The following is a 17570-nucleotide window of genomic DNA, read 5'->3' as shown; positions in this document are numbered from 1 at the left end:
CAAAAAAAATTTTATGAAATTTTAATTATAATTTTTTCATGAAAATTCAATAATGGAAATTAATTTTGAATGGTTTCATTTAGCTTACCGTCTTAATTTATTTATTTATTTATTTGTTTGATTGGGTCATATTTAGTAATTGAAATTTGACCCCCTTCCTGTTGGCAGATAGATCTGATGTTTGGTACACATCTTCAGTTCTGATGATGATACAATTCAATTCATTCTGTACCATTGTGAATCCAAGATGGCCGCCTCTACAAAATGACGTATTACATATTTTTTCACAACTACCTCAATATGGGTATCAAATAAAAGAGCTCGACTAGTAGAATATAGGTTATAATAGAAAGAAATGAAAATCCAATATGGCCACTAACAAAATGGCGGGTTACATATTTTTTAGTAATTGAAATTTGACCCCCTTTCTGTTGATAGATTGATCTGATATTTGGTTCACACCTTCAGTTTTGATGACAATACAGTTCAATCTATTTTGTATCATTATAAATCCAAGATGGCTACCACTACAAAACAGCGTATTACATATTTTTTCAGAACTACCTCGATATGGGTATTAAATGAAAAGGCTTGACTAGTAGAATCTTAGAGTTCACTATGAAAAAAATTAGAATTCAATATGTCCGTCAACAAAATGGCGGAATACATATTTTTTCACAATTACCTCAATATTGATATTGAATGAAAGGGCTTAACTAGTAAAATAGAGTTATAAAAAAAAATTGAAAATTCAATATGGCCGCCAACAAAATAGCAAGGTACCTACATATTTTTTGTCAACCCTCTCAAAATGGGTATCAAATGAAAGGGCTTGAAAGTACACTTTGAACAAAATTAAAACTAAAAAGCTGGGAAAAATTAAGTGAAAAAATCATATAAACGGTTTTATTGAAAATAAAGATAATAATGATGTAGATAATGTACTGAAAGCCGAAAAATAATGCGATAGGTCCTAAGTACCAGTCATCACACCAATCTCCTCATCAATCTAGGGCATTGATCAGACAAAACATACTCGTTGGGTTCGTGAAATTATTATCAAGTCAACTGCTATTTACATATGTACTGAGGTTACTCTGTGTCCAACGATTTCATTTTTTGTCTGATCAATACCCTAGATTGATGAGGAGGGTGGTGTGATGACTGGTACCTAGGAATCACCACATTATTTTTTAGTTTTCAATACATTATTTATATCATCTTCATTTTTAGTGAATGTGTTTAACTCAAAAAAAATTTAAATTGATTTATTTTTATAACGGGATTTTTCTATTTGTTTATAAATAATTTATTACTAAACGTAAGTTCAACTCGATGTTTCGGTGAATGTGAAGTTGAAGTGAATGTGAAGTGAATGTGAAGTTGTTGAGAATTAAATTTCTAACAGAAAAGTCAGCTAGGATCGTACGACCAACAAATTTCAAGTTACAGAGCCTGAAAGGCGAATTTAATTTAATCCCTAATAATCCCAATGATCCCTAATAATTTTAAATTATGTAATTTTAAATTTATTGCCGTTAATGTAATAATAATAATGTTTATTTTTGAATATACAACATATAAACATAGGTAGATGTACAAACAAACATGGAGAAACCTATTAAAAACTTAGTTGTGCCTGGGAATTCTTCATAACTAATGTGCAGAATTAATTTTACATTTAAGCATGGTCACAAAAAAAAATTAAATTAAACTAGCACAAAAGCCTCTCGAATTGATGAATATAAAAAGTACATATTCATTTATGTACAGTAATCGAATATTAATTGTAAGCAATAATCGTTGTGGAATCATGACAGATGAAATGAAATTTCAAGTATCGCGCATATGTATGTGAAGGTTTTTCCGGTTCCATAAATATAATGTAAAAGAAATCAACGATTGTTCAGGGAAATGGTAAAAACCGAAGGGCTGTTTTCATGTCATATGACGCATATGAATTGTTCATTTGTCATTCGCATTCTTCATAGTTATTTGCCCCTCCCCTCCCAGGAACACATACTCTTCGTCATAAGGCGAAATTTTGTTTTTTATTGGAATTTTTGAACGATTGAACTATTAAATATTTTTACTGATATATTGAAGTTAGTTTTTTTTTCTCCAGAAGTTTCCCATATTTCTGTATAATAATGGAGAAGCAGAAAGCCAAAAATTTTTTTTCACAAAAATTAATCATTCTTAAAAATATTACCTATTTAGTTTGAATGAATTTTAACGTTTCTTAGATTTTCACCAATTAGGATGTAGTGTCAAATTCAAGATTTTTTTAGAAAATTAAAGAAAAAAAAAAGAAATGTTATAAATGAATCAACATTGCAATTTTTCTTATTATATTGAGTGAATCGGAAAAACCTTAATTAAATTGAAATTTCATTTCATGTGAGTTATGATTCCATAGTGATTAATGGTTTCAATCAATATTTAATAACTGTAATGAAAGTTATTAATTTGAGAGCCTCATAGAGTCTATTGTGGGTTAATTTTCTATGTAAGATCAATAAATTGAAACATATCAAGGATCAAATTCTATTTTCATTAAAATTCATCTTTCAAGTTCTGTAACTTTAAAGCAATGGTTCATATAGTTTCAGCTCATGAGAACTTTGTATAGCAAATTAAATGTTGTACAATGGCTTCGCAACCACTTTTCCTAAAAAAACACCAGAAAATCGAATTGAAGCAAACAAAATGCTGTTTTCGAATGGAAAAGAAAAAATATAATTCACTTAAAATTTTTTACAACGATAATATTTTTTATTTCTATGTAATATCAGATTTTCAGGTAGTAAAGAAGAAGAAAAAATATTACTCACTTGACTTAAGTAAAAAACTGACATAACTTTTAAACTGTTGAAGATACGATGATAGACATTCAAGAAGTTTTTATAAAGAATTAGATGATATTTGAAATGAATTAGAGACCAAGTTTGGGTGGCTCCAAAAAACAAAAATAATCATTTCTATTATTTGGTCGAAAACAAATTAGTTAGAAATTGTATAACTTTTTGAAAAATCAAGATAAACATTTCTTTCCAACGGGACTACTATTTGTAATGTTGGGATAACAGCATGATGTATTCAAATGTTGAAATTGATAACAAATACTTTAAAAAAATATTTCATACCGTTTTCAGCGCCAATGCATCCATGCCGTAACTGCCATGCACCCAATTTTCGGCGTTAAATTAATTATTATAAATTAATAATTGGAGTAAGAGTTTCAAGAATTAGGACGTTTTAATTGTGAATTTCTTCCTAGCTTAGGATCCTTTTGCTAAAAAGTTATTAACAAAAAAACTGAATGTTTTTTTTAATCTCAATTCGTTAATAACAAATACTTTTTTATGTGCCATAAAATCATGTTTGTTTTCAATGATGTATTTTGAGATACCTTGTAACATTGAGGGATCACACTTTGAAACGATACAGCCTCAATAATCTGTAATGTTTTTTCTGAAATCTGATTCATTATTATTAATATATCATTTTCGCGCTTCCAATTTTCGTCGAGTAGTTCACGATTAATTCCTAAACCGGCAACGCCACATTGCCCCATAAACAATGATACCTTTTTTCGAATGAGACACCCTGTATACATTGAAGAATCATACGTTAAAACGATAGAGCCCCGTTAAACTGCCATGTTTCTTAAATGATGTATTTTTGGCACACCCTGTATATTCCGCTCAATGTCTGCCACCATGTTTTTTTTTAAATGATTATTTTTAGACACCCTGTACACACATCAAGGGATCGCGCATTGAAATATAACAGTCCCGTTAAACTGTCATATTCCTTGAATTATATATATTGACGCACTCCTGTATACTCCACTCAATGCCCGTTACATTGCCGCCATGTTTTTTTCTTCACTGGCAGCCATGTTTTTTTCTTCACTGGCAGCCATGTTTTTTTCTTCACTGGCAGCCATGTTTTTTTCTTTAATACCCTGTATTTGTTCTCATTCCAAACGCGCTCGAATCGTTATCTTCCAAACCGCGATAACGCTGCTCGATTCTCTGCCGTACGCGTGACCTTGAAAGGAACCAAAAATTGCAGAATGAACCTTAGCTGTTTTCCCATGTTAATCTCCATAAGAAAACTTTTAGAATTCCTGCAGCCTATTTACTTAAATACATTTTCTACGTGTTATTTGGAATCCAATGAGCTATAGTTCATATTTCTAGGAGCTTCAGTTCTCTTTTACACGAATTTCAACTTGTGTACCAAACTATTTCTTGACAATGTGCTTGTTATAGTACGAAGTTTGTTCTTCGAATAGTCAAAGGAAGAAGGGAAATTGGTTTTGTAATAGACCTCTTTCACCAATTGAGCAGACAATGCGTCCAAATGAAATAATTCAAGATATGACAATTTCAGCATCTGATGAAAGTCATCGCGATGACTCCATATCGGCAGCACAAGAGGTGCTTATTATAGTACGAAGTTTGTTCTTCGAATAGTCAAAGGAAGAAGGGAAATTGGTTTTGTAATAGACCTCTTTCACCAATTGAGCAGACAATGCGTCCAAATGAAATAATTCAAGATATGACAATTTCAGCATCTGATGAAAGTCATCGCGATGACTCCATATCGGCAGCACAAGAGGTAATTATGAATTTTATTTCTGCTAATTCGTTTTTTTTGTGAATATAACAAATGAGAGTACCACTTTCAACCTTTTTAAGGCTTGAATATATTTTTTTGCGTTTTTATCCTTCAGCATGATGAATTATGTTTTCATTCACAGGAAGTTACCGCCGTCAATTCAGACTTGATAACTGATTCAGCTGCCAGTGATTCTTTCCCGAGTATTATTGATAATTCTGATATTGATCCAGATTTTTCCATCAGCCCTTCATATTCTGAGGTAAGAATAACATTTTATCAGCTGTTTGGAAGCATAAGATGAGTTAGAATACTACTCATTACTTCTGATAATATTGATAGTAATGAGGGAAAGAATAAATAATAATTATAATTACTCTCAGGGCAAACGATTCTCAGTCCCAATTATTACGGTCATGATGAGTGGTCTTTATTTGGCATGCCTTACGAATGAGTCTGAGCTTTGGATACAAGACTTGACTAGCAACCCCTTTTTACGTGAAAAATTAAAAGAAATATTAATGAAGATAATGAATGATAATAATCATAATTTGGAACCATGAGCGAAGAACTAGAGCAATGGCTGAGACCCGACTTTCAACCCCAGGGTTCTTAGTTCAAAGCCATGTTCTTCTAGATATTATCTATTTGAAAGGACTACGAATAGCTAAGAAGCTCTCTAGTTGGCTCAGGAAATTTTTATTATATCCTACATAGAACACGAGCATATTAGTTAATGCCTTTGACACCAAAGAAAAATTAGGCACTAGGTGTCACAAGGTACCCGAACCTAATGTATTTGCAGTCGGCATGTCCCTTTCCCAGACGAAGGCCCGCAGGAAAAATTTGAAAAAAAAAGTAATACAGAGTGAAAGGAAAGGATGGAATTCGAAATGAAGAAAGCCTTCTAAGTTAAAATGATTTATTGCGCCTGGCCCAGCACATGCCTTGAGCTTTTTAAATAGGTGGATAATTATAATAATAATAATAAAATGTCTGATTCCTATATTGGCTAGATAATCCGTTGTTCATTTCATACCCTCAGGCAGATACAAGCTAATGTAGATCTCCTCGAGTGAGATGATATTCGTCTGGAAGATATCAGCCTTGGGTGACACAAATATTGTCTTAAACGACGAGGAAACATCGATGAAATGTCAAAATTTGGTCTGGCCTTTTTATCTAATCTCCGATACTATGTCCACTCCTGTACCGAGAATCATGTACCTTGAGAAGGCGCAATGAATAAAAAATGACAGCCTTCTGCATTTGTCTGATCAAAATTTCTGCCGGCATACTTTTGAAATTAGAGATTAGAAAGGGGATAATTCCACAATGAAAACATACATTTTTATTGTTATTATTATTATTCACGTATTTCAAAAGTTCGTTACATGAAATATCATCCTTTGATAATTCATATAGTAAGAGGAGTTATTGTTGATAATTAATGCTGTCACGCAATTATAACTGTATTATTAATAATAGTAACACATCTCCTTGTAATCACTATCATGAGTCAACTCAGAAACAAAGTTTATTTGGATTATTATTTGCCTATTTCAAAACAGAAGTTTTAAAAGTTTGTTTCATGAAAAACCAACTTATGTTGATTTTTATTTGCAGGGCTAGAAATCTTCATTTGTCAGTTCAATCAGAGATGACTCATCGAAGGCTAGCCGAAGATTCCAGTAGCACCCCTTATTGAGTATTCTTCACAAAGCACCACCACAAACCAGAAAAAAATGACAATTCCAATGACCCTGATGATCGGTTTTATGGAAAAAAAAGCGACAAAAAGACTTTTGCTTCTACTGTGAAACTTTGGTCCAAAGTTTCGCACGTCATGTTACTAGAAACCATTCACAAGAACTAGATGTTCAGAAAATACTTTCTCTTCCTACGAAAAATAAGAACAGGAAAGATCTACGGACAGATTTACGAAAGAAAGGAAATTATCTATATTCAAATAAAAACCAGAAAGCTGTAAAAAGAGGATCTCGGAAGCAGAATCTACTTCCATGCAGTGGCTGTTTAGGATTCTATTCGGCAGATCATTTATGGCGACACCGGAAAAAGTGCACAAAAAATATTTCCACCAATTATGCGAAAGCCGACGGACAAAACCTTCTCCTGAGACATCTTACGATATATTCTGATTTGCGAGAAAAGGTTTTTCCCCGGATGAGGGCAAATGATGTTTCTTTGACGGCAAAGAAGGATCCACTCATTTGTGAATTTGGTTCGCGTTATCTGAAAGTACATAGAGAATCACATTTCATTAATGTTGTTTCAAGGAAAATGAGAGAACTTGCTAGGTTTCTGATTGAAATGAGAAAACTTGATTCGAATATAACAACTCTGTTCAGTGTTCTGAAACCACAAAACTTCGACATAATTATTCAAGCAACAAAAACTGTTGCAAAGTACGACATTGATAAGGAATCATACAAATCTCCTTCATATGCCATGAATTTTGGCACTTCAATTAAACAGTGCTGTGAAATAGCAATATATCATGCATTGAAGAGAAAAGATGCATATGGAACTGTTAGTTCTGCAGAAACTGAAGCTGAACTGAAGACGGTGACTGCTCACTGGAAATTCCATATATCAACTCTAGCGGCAAATGACTTGAGTATTAAAAAATGGAATCGAGTCACTCTAATACCATTTGCAAGTGATATAAAACTTCTGAAAGAATATTTGGTAATGAAAGGTAATGAAGCAGTTTGCAAATTGGTTGATGAACCTGATGAGCCATACTACAAAATTCTGATGGAAACAGTTTATTGTAGAATTATCCTGTTGAACCGCAAGAGGCCTGGAAAACTTCAACGGATGATGTTGGATACCTATGAAAACTCTTTGACAAATGTCAATAACCAAAATTATGAGGAGTTTTCTGAAGCGATTAGTCCAACTGAAAATATTTTGATGAAACATTTCAAGAGAGTGGTGATTCGGGGCAAAAGAGGACGTGGTGTGCCGGTATTGCTCAGTAAAGAAATTCAAGAGCACTCTGAAGTTTTATTGAAATATAGATATAAATTCATCAGTGGAAACAATCTTTACTTTTTCGGACAAACAACATCCAAAGAACCAATATGTGGTTACAAAGTACTTGAAAAATATGCTAAAGAATGTGGAGCAAAAAATCATCATGCAATTATCTCTACAAAACTGAGAAAGCATCTCGCAACTCTCTCTCAAATCTTTGGTATGAATGAAAACGACTTAGAACAACTAGCTACTTTTATGGGTCACACTCTAGGCGTACACAGACAAAATTATAGATTACCAGATGATGTTTTTCAAACCGCGAAAATAGCTAAAATACTTTTGCTGATGGAACAAGGCTCTTTATCCCAGTTCAAAGGTAAAACTTTGGATGAAATAAACCTGGTTTAGAAAAAGATTTATTAGATATCGAAAATAAAGATGCAAACGAATCTCAAATGGATGATGTCATGAATCCTATAATTGGTTCTGAAAATATTGATGGGGAAAATGACTTGATGGAAGAAATATTGAAGAGAGAATCAGATGAAAGAGAAAAAATCCTATTCAATTTACTCATGAACAAAGAGAAGCTAAAAAAAGAACATGGATACCATGGAGAGAAGAACAAAAAAAATTGTTATTTCCTTTTTCAAAGATCATATAATAAAAAAGAAACCACAAAAGCGTCATGAGTGTGAGGAATTGATAGAGAAGTATCCTCAACTATCGAACAAAAACTGGCTTTAAATAAAGGTCTTCATTCAGAATAAATATCGATAACTTGTCATTTATTGAAATATCTGAAATTTGGATACTATTGAGTCCATAGTAAGTTACTGTATGTGTATTTCCAAGTGTTCAATAAAAAATTAGATACTTTTATAGTTTAATTGGAACGTATCGTTATAATTTCCTGATTTGTACCTCTTCAATAATATCATCTGGATATTTCCAAATCGAACATAAGGGTGTTGAATTGTATCTGAAGAAGAACTGTACAAAAGGTAGCACATAATTACTTATGCAAGTGTTTGATGTGTCGCAAAAACTGGAGTTGGTGTCCATTTATGAGTTAATAATCTGCAGACCAGTTTCAAGTTCACTTACTGCAGGATAGATCATAATCTTCAACATGCAAGCTACTGAATACAGATAAAGAAATCAAAACAGGCTCTATAACATCACCTTTTGAATCAATGATTATGATTTACCCTGCCCTGAGGAGGATTAATGAACCCGAAATTGTTCTGTAGGTGATCAACTCATCATATGTTACTTAATTCTGATAGTTGCATCAAGAGAAACGTTTGCATTATAATTTTTGAGAAATCTTTTGCACAGGTGTTTATCAAATATAATCCAATCCCTTTTGTGATATTTCCCAAGGGAGTACTTATTTTCTGACAGATGCCTGCCTTTTATTAATTCACTCTGTGTAGGTAAGAAGTGATCATCCCTCGATTCGTTGATTATAGTTACACTAACATGAATATATTGCATAAAAAATATGTATCAGATTTAATTAATATTTTAATTGGATATTCATAATATATACAAATTTCAAAAAAAGTATATTTGAAAAATACTAATTAAAAATAAATCTCAAATTGGAAAACAAAAAAACTATTCTGGACGAAAGGTAGAGTTGCACCTTCTGATGTAAAATGAATTCAACAAAAACACACTGCTCCCATATACAACAGAAACGTAACCTCTTCTGGACAGGAATTTCATTAACCAGGTTGGTATGATCTGGAAATAAACGAAAACGCAGAGTTTATCTTCCGATTACTCAACTGGGTTGACAGCTTCTCAGAGCACATGATTCTTGGATCCAATAATCAATGACAAATGAGCAAAAGATGACAGACTTTTTCAATTTTCCGATAACAATTTCTGTCGTATTACGGCAAGATAATATAATCCTGATATTCGCAAGTAGAGAAGGTATCCTTCTAATCAAGCACTCCAACAATCAGAACAACCATTTTGTAAGTGTAGTCTCGATGAAATTTGTGGAATTCAAAGAGAGAAATCTTGATATTTCATCATGTTTTGCTTCTTTTCGAATGATATTTGCCTCAACTGGAACTGAAAACTCCATGATGAAAATTGTCATAAGTTGATAGTATATGAGGCAACACCAATGTCTTCACGAGTATCAAGCACCTCGGGACAGGCCCTGCATCTGTGACAAGAACTTATGTGCCCAACACGTGACTACAGTAGACTAAGGTATTATTATCTTTCGAACAGAAAGCTTGAGCGGATTGCGCCCTTTTCCCGAAACTCCGTTACAACGGAGGACGCACTGATTCCATTCCAATAACCAATGACAACTCCCCGTAGCGTGAAGTGAGTGATCATGGGGTCCGGTTAATATTTCTGCCTTTTTGCAGCAAGCCGGCATGATTTTTAGGTTAGTAAGTAATAATCAGAACCACCATCTCAACATAGTCTGGATAAAGTGTGCAGAGTTCGAAGAAAATAGTTCTTGATATTTCATTCACTTGTCCTTTTCTCCAAGAGAAATATCGTGTCACTTTGATGAACCCTCAGTGTCCGTCTTTAGTCCACTCACTTCGAGAAAAGCAAAGGTCAGTGCTTTGATGAGTCAAGTTCTTCAACGTTGTCTTGGTGGCGTATGGTGTTTGGTGCATAGCCACTGAATACGCATCCAACTTGATGACCGGCAGGAGGCAATTTTTCATTTTCTGCTATGTTGCGAGTTTGATATGTATATACCAATCCTTGTGATCAGTGGATACATTTATCGGCCCTCCATGCTGGGAATCGAACATTAAAAGGTGGGACCTCGTTAATCCTTAGCTTAGATAAATCCTGACTTTCAAAGGAGGTCGTTCGTATGGAGACGACAACTGGTTGGCGAAAAAACCCATTCCAAACCCATTTAAACCCGAAAAACCTCATTCATCGGTGTATCCTTGTGTAGTCGCAGGATAAAATTGATAATTTTTCTTCTCAGAAGAATATTTTGAGTGAATAAGTTTTTTCACTGTTGAAAATGATTTCACTAAGATACCAGGATTTTTTTTCTATTTTCTCAAGAAAACATGGTATAGATTCTTATAACTTTATAGGAAACCTACGAGTCCGACATTTTTTGATACTATCGATTCCAAAATAAACCTAGTTGACGATGATAGTAAATTATTTCCCTATGAGGATTTTCAGTACTTTTTATCATTTTTTGTGTTCAATAATACTATACTATACATTATCAATATTGGATCTTCTGAACATATTGTCAATACGAAAATCTCTTTTTTTTCATATTTCAGAAAATGTTTTTCACCTGGAGATCTACCTATTTATTTGTTCCAGATTTATTTCACTCTAAAATTTCGTTTTTTGTTGGAGAAGTTTAATGTTGAAAATAATCATCTCAAAAAAGCTGGTTCAGTCGCAATTCTCGATATAATTTGTCGAACATTTATTTGGATTAATAAAAAAAGTCAATCAAACTAAGCAGCACTGTCTACGAATATCATATTAACAACCCATATAAAATGGTTGTCTGATGCATCTACGTAAATATGGCAACCCTGCGGACGTCCGAATATCGTTTACTATCATGAAAATATACAGTTTGGTCGTTTCAATGATATAATAATGAAACTTGAATATACATGTCGGTCGTCATATGCCAGTAATTTGTAAGGTCGTCAAAATGATAGTGACATGGTATTTATTTCAATGTAGGGTCGGAACGTCTGGAGTCAGAAACGGCATTAATAATGATGTATCCGATATATATGAAAGTATATTTCAATATACGTCTTCTTTTCAGTGGACGTCCAAATGTATAGATTGTGTAAAGTCGTCAGAATGAAAGTGAGATGTAAATATATATATGTAAATATGTATATACATATATATATATATATATATATGTAAACGGTCATTTGTCAGCCCGTAGAATATACGATGTGAACTCTGGTCAGCCCTCGGAAACGTCGGTCGTCCCGGTTTCGGGCTCACCAACGTTTCCCACTGTATATAGTGTTTTTTGGACATGTTATCATGTGAAATGACGTTTAGCAAATTTTCGGTTGGGCCGACCATTACCCCATATACACATAGCTGATACACCACCTACTTTCACAAAACTTCGCCAGGAGGCGTGGCTGTGTAATTGTATACACCTGATGTGAATAGTGTCTTTGTGAGCCCAGGTTTATACGAACACTTTCAATGGATAGCATGTTGGTCAGCCCACAATCGGGCAACGCTGCACTTGCATTTCATGATTCTAACTAGATTGTCGTGGTGCAGAAATTCGATAATAGAAATGGAAATTTTTTTGAGAGATGTAGAATTTTATGAAAAAGTTCCTGTTTTGTATGTTTTTTGTACAAGCGTTCGTGTGCGTGCATTACCCTATATCTATACAAGCAATTTAGATCAGGAATTGTTTCGCATATAAAAGTTTTATCAGAGCTTCGTAACATATTCACTTGTAGAAAAATGCTTGATCTGAACTCATACTTTCCCACATTCGACTACTTACCCGAAATCAGCTTTTTCGGATAACGGTGTCGAGTACGGAAATGTACTGTTTCCGTTCTAGTTAGGATAATAATAATATAATTACTAACAGTGCGTTATTCCATTTAGCTTGTCGAAGCAATTTTAACCTCTGCACTATCTTAGATACAAAAATTTGAATATGTTATAAGTTGAAAATATCAATATAGTGTTCGGAATCACACGTTAAAATGTAAGACCTCGTTAATCTATAGCTAGTACAAGTTTATACTTCTGAGGGTTGTCGTTCGTAGGGGTGCGACAGACATATTTTAAACCGTTTCCTGTTTGTATTTTCAAATGTAGATTTTCAAATTCTAATTATATTTGGCATGGACGCCTCAACAGAAATCGCGTTGTGTAAAATCAATTTTAGACATTATGCAGGAAACTTCGGATTTGACTTTGAAGTGTGACTGAGTAGAAATGAGTAGATGAAAAATGACATTTTTTTCACAAACGAAAAATCTAAAATGTGATGAATGATCTGGTAATGAATTTATTGAGAAATGAATAGTGAATAACCAGAATGTCTACAGTTTCAATAAATTCTATATAAAAATCCGCAGCAGCACTACGGATTTCCGATATATAATTTAGTTCAAAAATTAGGTAAAAATCGCACTAAGTATGTTTTCTATGACGAAACGAAATTCTGAGTGACTAGCATAAGGTAAGATATAATTTGTGAAACAGATATTAGTAATAAGTTTCAATTCTCTTTTTCTTAGCAATAGTTTTTTCGAAAACTCCCTTTCAGTTTTTGGAGGTATGATGTTGTTCAGGTTGAACATAATGAAGTGGAGATTAAACCAATGTTTTTTTATTATGTTGACTGTTCATGACGATGAATACGTCATATCATCATCGATTATAACCTGCAGCAGACATTTCAATCAAAATAAAAAAGACTTGGAATATTTCAGCACAGAAAAAATTTGATCAGGTTGAATAAACATTTATTTGAATGGAGTATTATTCTTCAATTTGAGAACTGCTGACAAAAATTTTTCGGTAAACTAATAAACACGTAGTATGAAAAAATAACATAATTTCTAATGAAATGAAACTACAACATGGGTAAAAAAAAATCAAATGAAAATTATTAATATTATTTCTTCTTTCTATAACAACAGTAAACGTATTCTTTGATTGCAGCCCAGTTTCTATTTTTTAATAATGATGAATATTTCTTTTCCTTATATTTTAGATACAAACAAGAACTAATTCACTTCTAGCACTTCTTTTTTTTTCGGAGCGAAAAACTTTTTGACTATATTTCGTTTTGCTCCTTAGACCAAGTTTGTTTTTGAGAAGGTTTTATTGTTTTCAAAACTGTGCGTGTCTGATGATCTGAAATGAGATCAGTGTGTTGAAAAACTCTATCAAGATATCAAACGGGTTGAAAATGGATCCAAAAATGAATGATAAAAATAAAAAATGGAAGGACGATACTGAAAAGTGATTTGACTCATTTCCAACCTATACTCAGAGATACGGATGATTCCAAAACAGCTCAAAATATAAATAATTGATTGCATATAGGGAATTTTTTTCAAAAGGAACCACGTTCAATATCTCCATATATAAGACAGTAATGTAAATTTCCCGAAACACCTAATTTTTGTGAAATAATATAAGGTATCGCTAAGATGCGTACACACTCCTCTTCAAAATATCAAACAAAATAACCCCATATATGCCATCTATTGGATAAGTGATTTTATCAGGAATTCAGCGATGATTTTTCAGAGTTGATTTCTAATTTACTGTGAAGAAGGACCTTGAAGTATAAGTGAACGACTTTTTAGATTAATTGATACAATCTCTCACAAAAACGTATACAACAATTATTTCTATTGTCAAGTTCCTAACAGAAAACAACTTTTGTCGCGTTGAATTATATCTGTCGGATTTTTGGCAAAGTTTCTCACACAAAACACTTCAAAATACTTTCTAAAACTCACAGCCAAAAATGTTCCACTAAACAGTTTTATAAAAACGCGACACGTGTTTCGCCATACAATGGCTTCTTCGGGCGTATCTTTATCTACTATATTTTACAAATTTAATGCTTGGTATACCTAATTCTAAAATTTAAAGTACCTACATTTCAAGTACTTGAATTTGTAATGGATTAAATGACCTGAGCTTATGTCTCAGTCCCCACATTTGAAAAATATTCAGTAACGGTTATTCAATTCTAATTGATCATTTAGTTAGTTACCCGAATTCTTGAATCTATTGATTGCTTGACATTTTAGAAGATTGAATTTCAAACTCTTCTCTTCTAAATATAACATGTCATATTCATGACTGAACTCATGTACTTCTGCTAAAAGATGGTTTGCAAATGTGAAATTGGTTTTTCTTTTCACAAAATTACATCTAAGCTTTTAATTCTTTGGAAAATAATCTCCCTGTTTGGCCATTATACAGTTTTGGGCAAGAGCCACAACTCAGCTGATATACTTCTGATCTATCCGATACCGAAGTTTTGTCTTTATTGTTTTCAATAAATGCACTTACACTATTATTCGGACTATTACTATTTCTATGAGCTAAGTTTACGCAGTCTTTCTTCAAAAAAATATTATTGGTTGGTTCAGCCAAAAATGACAATGTCTCATAACTGACGTTATCGCATCTTGAATTTGGGTAGATATGGTCCATGGCTTGCTTTTGTAGTTTTTGTTTGATTTGTTTGATCAAACTCAGCTCTCTCTGGAAATTATTCAATAGTCTATGAAGAATATTATTGAATGCAGCAACTTTATGCTGATAAGAGTGCGTAGAGGAATTATGTATGATAATGTCCGTGTAAGATGGTTTGTGGAAAATTGCAAATTCATGTTCATTGTTATTTTCTGTAATGGTTGAGTCAAGGTAATTTAATGAATTATTTACCTTCCTCTCAGTGGTAAATTTTATTGACGGGTGGATGGAATTGACATATTCAACGAACTTGCCTACTTGCTTTTCTGTAATGATTTCATTATTCACTAGTGATAAATGGATATTGTAATGCTTGAAGAAATACATGCATAATGAATATTTAATACAACAGTTCTGAACAAACTGTAACGTCTATTTGTTAAAAAAAATGATGAGCTTCCGTGAAGTATCATATTTATTCTAATACTTGCTACTTTCTACACACATTCACATCAAATCGATATACCAAATTTGGAACATCCATTCGAACTAAAAATGAAAACACAGGAAAATAATATTTCATTTGAGTTAGGAATTGGAAAACAGTGAATTACTTAAAATTAAGTAGATTCTATGATATTTATTTGTAATCGTCATATACCTATATATTCTCTAAGTATACCAAAATATTGGCAAGCCAATTAACAAAATAGCATTAGGACCATTGCAAAGATCGTAACGGTTCTCAAAGAGTTTCGCGCCAAAATAGTTAACGCGTGTCAAACAATTGCAGATTCCGTAGGAATACTGAAACTTTAATGAAATGAATAAAAACACTTTTGTCTAATTACCTATATTTGATTTTATTTATATGACCGTTTTCGGGTTTGACCCCATTACCAAGTATTACCTCACCTATAAATTTCGTCGCCGCTGATATATACCATTATTTTTTGAAGAGAAATTTTCATGATCATAATATCCTCCATTTCATAAATTTATTATCGGATGAAAAGTGCAATTTTCTATACTTCACTGAATTTGACTTCGATACTAAATTTTCCCATTTTCATGATGTTTTTCTTCAAGCTTTTGATATATCCTTTCCTAAACAGTTTCAAAAAATTAAACAAAATCAAAATTCAAGTAGACACAAACCATGGATTACTAAGGATATCGTTGAAGAAGGTATATTACTCAGAGATATTTATAATTTGAACAAGAGCCAAACCAATGTACATTTATTGGGTCAATATAAGCAACTCTTAAAAAAATCATAGACAAAAAATTGTGCTCTCAAAAAGTCAATACTTTAATAATCAATTCCTCAAGGCTCAACATGAATCTGAAGCTGCCTGGTCTATCATCAGCAAAAATACTATTATAAACGATTCATCTAAGACATGGGCGATGGTGTACTTGTTGACGATGGTCCCGGTATATCTCAAGCATTTAGTAGTTATTTTGTCGATTCAGTGGAGTCATTAGTAAAAAATACTGCACCTGGTGGCATTGAAAATCGTTGTGTAAAAACTGAGAGTCTTTTCCTCTATCCAGTAGATGAAACTGAACTCGTCGAAATAATTAAATTCGCATGTTCGAAAAATTCCAGTGGGGTTGATGAATTGCCAGGCAATGTTTTAATGAAGGCTGCTTTGAAAATAATGGAACCTCTGATTCATCTGATCAATTTATCTTTCTCTGAAGGTATTTTTCCTTCCCGACTTAAGCAAGCAATGGTCGTCCCAGTCTATAAAAAAAGCGATAAGCATGTAATGTCGAACTACAGAGGTATTGCTTTACTATCTCCATTTTCGAAAATATTTGAAGAATCATATCAAAACTTGTGTCCTTTTTAAATAAATACAATATCGTATCTGACAACCAATATAGGTTTCAAGTGGGCTTGTCAACCCAGGATGCCATCCTTTCTCTACATAATCATGTATTATCAAACTTCGACAACGATGAAAAATCACTTAGTGTTCTTTTCGACTTGACACGAGCGTTTGATATCAGTCATCATGGTCTTCTTCTTGATGAACTGTTTGGCATGGGCGTTCGTGGTCCAAGTCTGAAATGGATTGAAACCTATTCAACTGGTCGTACACAGGTTGTTAAAGTTAGGTTTCAGACTGGGTCATTTTTCTCTGAATTTCGAAACGTTGTTACAGGTGTGCCCCAAGGTAGTGTTTTGGGGCCTACACTATTTATTTTATTTGTTAATGACCTTTCAAAAATTAATCATCCACAGTGCTCTATACAATTTGCTGATGACACATCTTTTACTGTCAGTGGTTCGGAATGTGAAACATTGTCAGTAAGAGCAAATAATGCTGTATTCAACATGCAAAATTATTGTTCTAAGAATGGCTTGATTCTAAATAATCTTAAAACCAACGCCATTTTCTTTACAATTCAGGAAACTGATTGTAGTGTATTGGTTAGGTCTGAGATTAAAAATATTGAACAGGTAAATTATAAAAAATTTTTAGGAGTTTTTATCGATTCCCAACTCAATTGGAATCATCATGTTGATTTCATACTGAAGAAATTAGCGACACATTGTTTCGTTATATGGAATCTGCGTAATTTTGTGTCTATTGAAATTCTTAAAAGTTACTATTATGCATATTTACTCTGCCCTCAATTACTGTATTATTTGTTTTGGCAACTGCAATAGAATCAGTGTCTTATTAATTTTCCAGAAAAAAAATATTAGAACAATTTGTTTT

General features: G+C 32.8%; 1 protein-coding gene across 1 annotated transcript; it reads left to right on the top strand.

Moving 5' to 3' along the window:
• The first annotated feature begins 6930 nt into the window (after nt 1-6930).
• On the top strand, nt 6931-8040 carry LOC141484687 (uncharacterized). The gene has a single exon (XM_074179882.1). It carries the CDS (start codon nt 6931-6933, stop codon nt 8038-8040), a length of 1110 nt encoding a protein of 369 aa, XP_074035983.1.
• Nucleotides 8041-17570: the final 9530 nt, after the last annotated feature.

The sequence above is a fragment of the Leptinotarsa decemlineata genome, unplaced genomic scaffold (genome assembly GCF_025532065.1).
Source record: "Leptinotarsa decemlineata unplaced genomic scaffold, Ldec_3_MD MMD2_P_RNA_scaffold_14, whole genome shotgun sequence".
In the NCBI taxonomy this organism is placed as follows: Eukaryota; Metazoa; Arthropoda; class Insecta; order Coleoptera; family Chrysomelidae; genus Leptinotarsa; species Leptinotarsa decemlineata.
Note: the sequence above shows the minus strand (reverse complement) of the source record. Positions and strands in the feature narration are given on the sequence as shown.

Coding starts and splice junctions, on each gene's coding strand:
- LOC141484687 (XM_074179882.1), top strand. CDS start 6,931: ATGAGAGAACTTGCTAGGTTTCTGATTGAAATGAGAAAACTTGATTCG.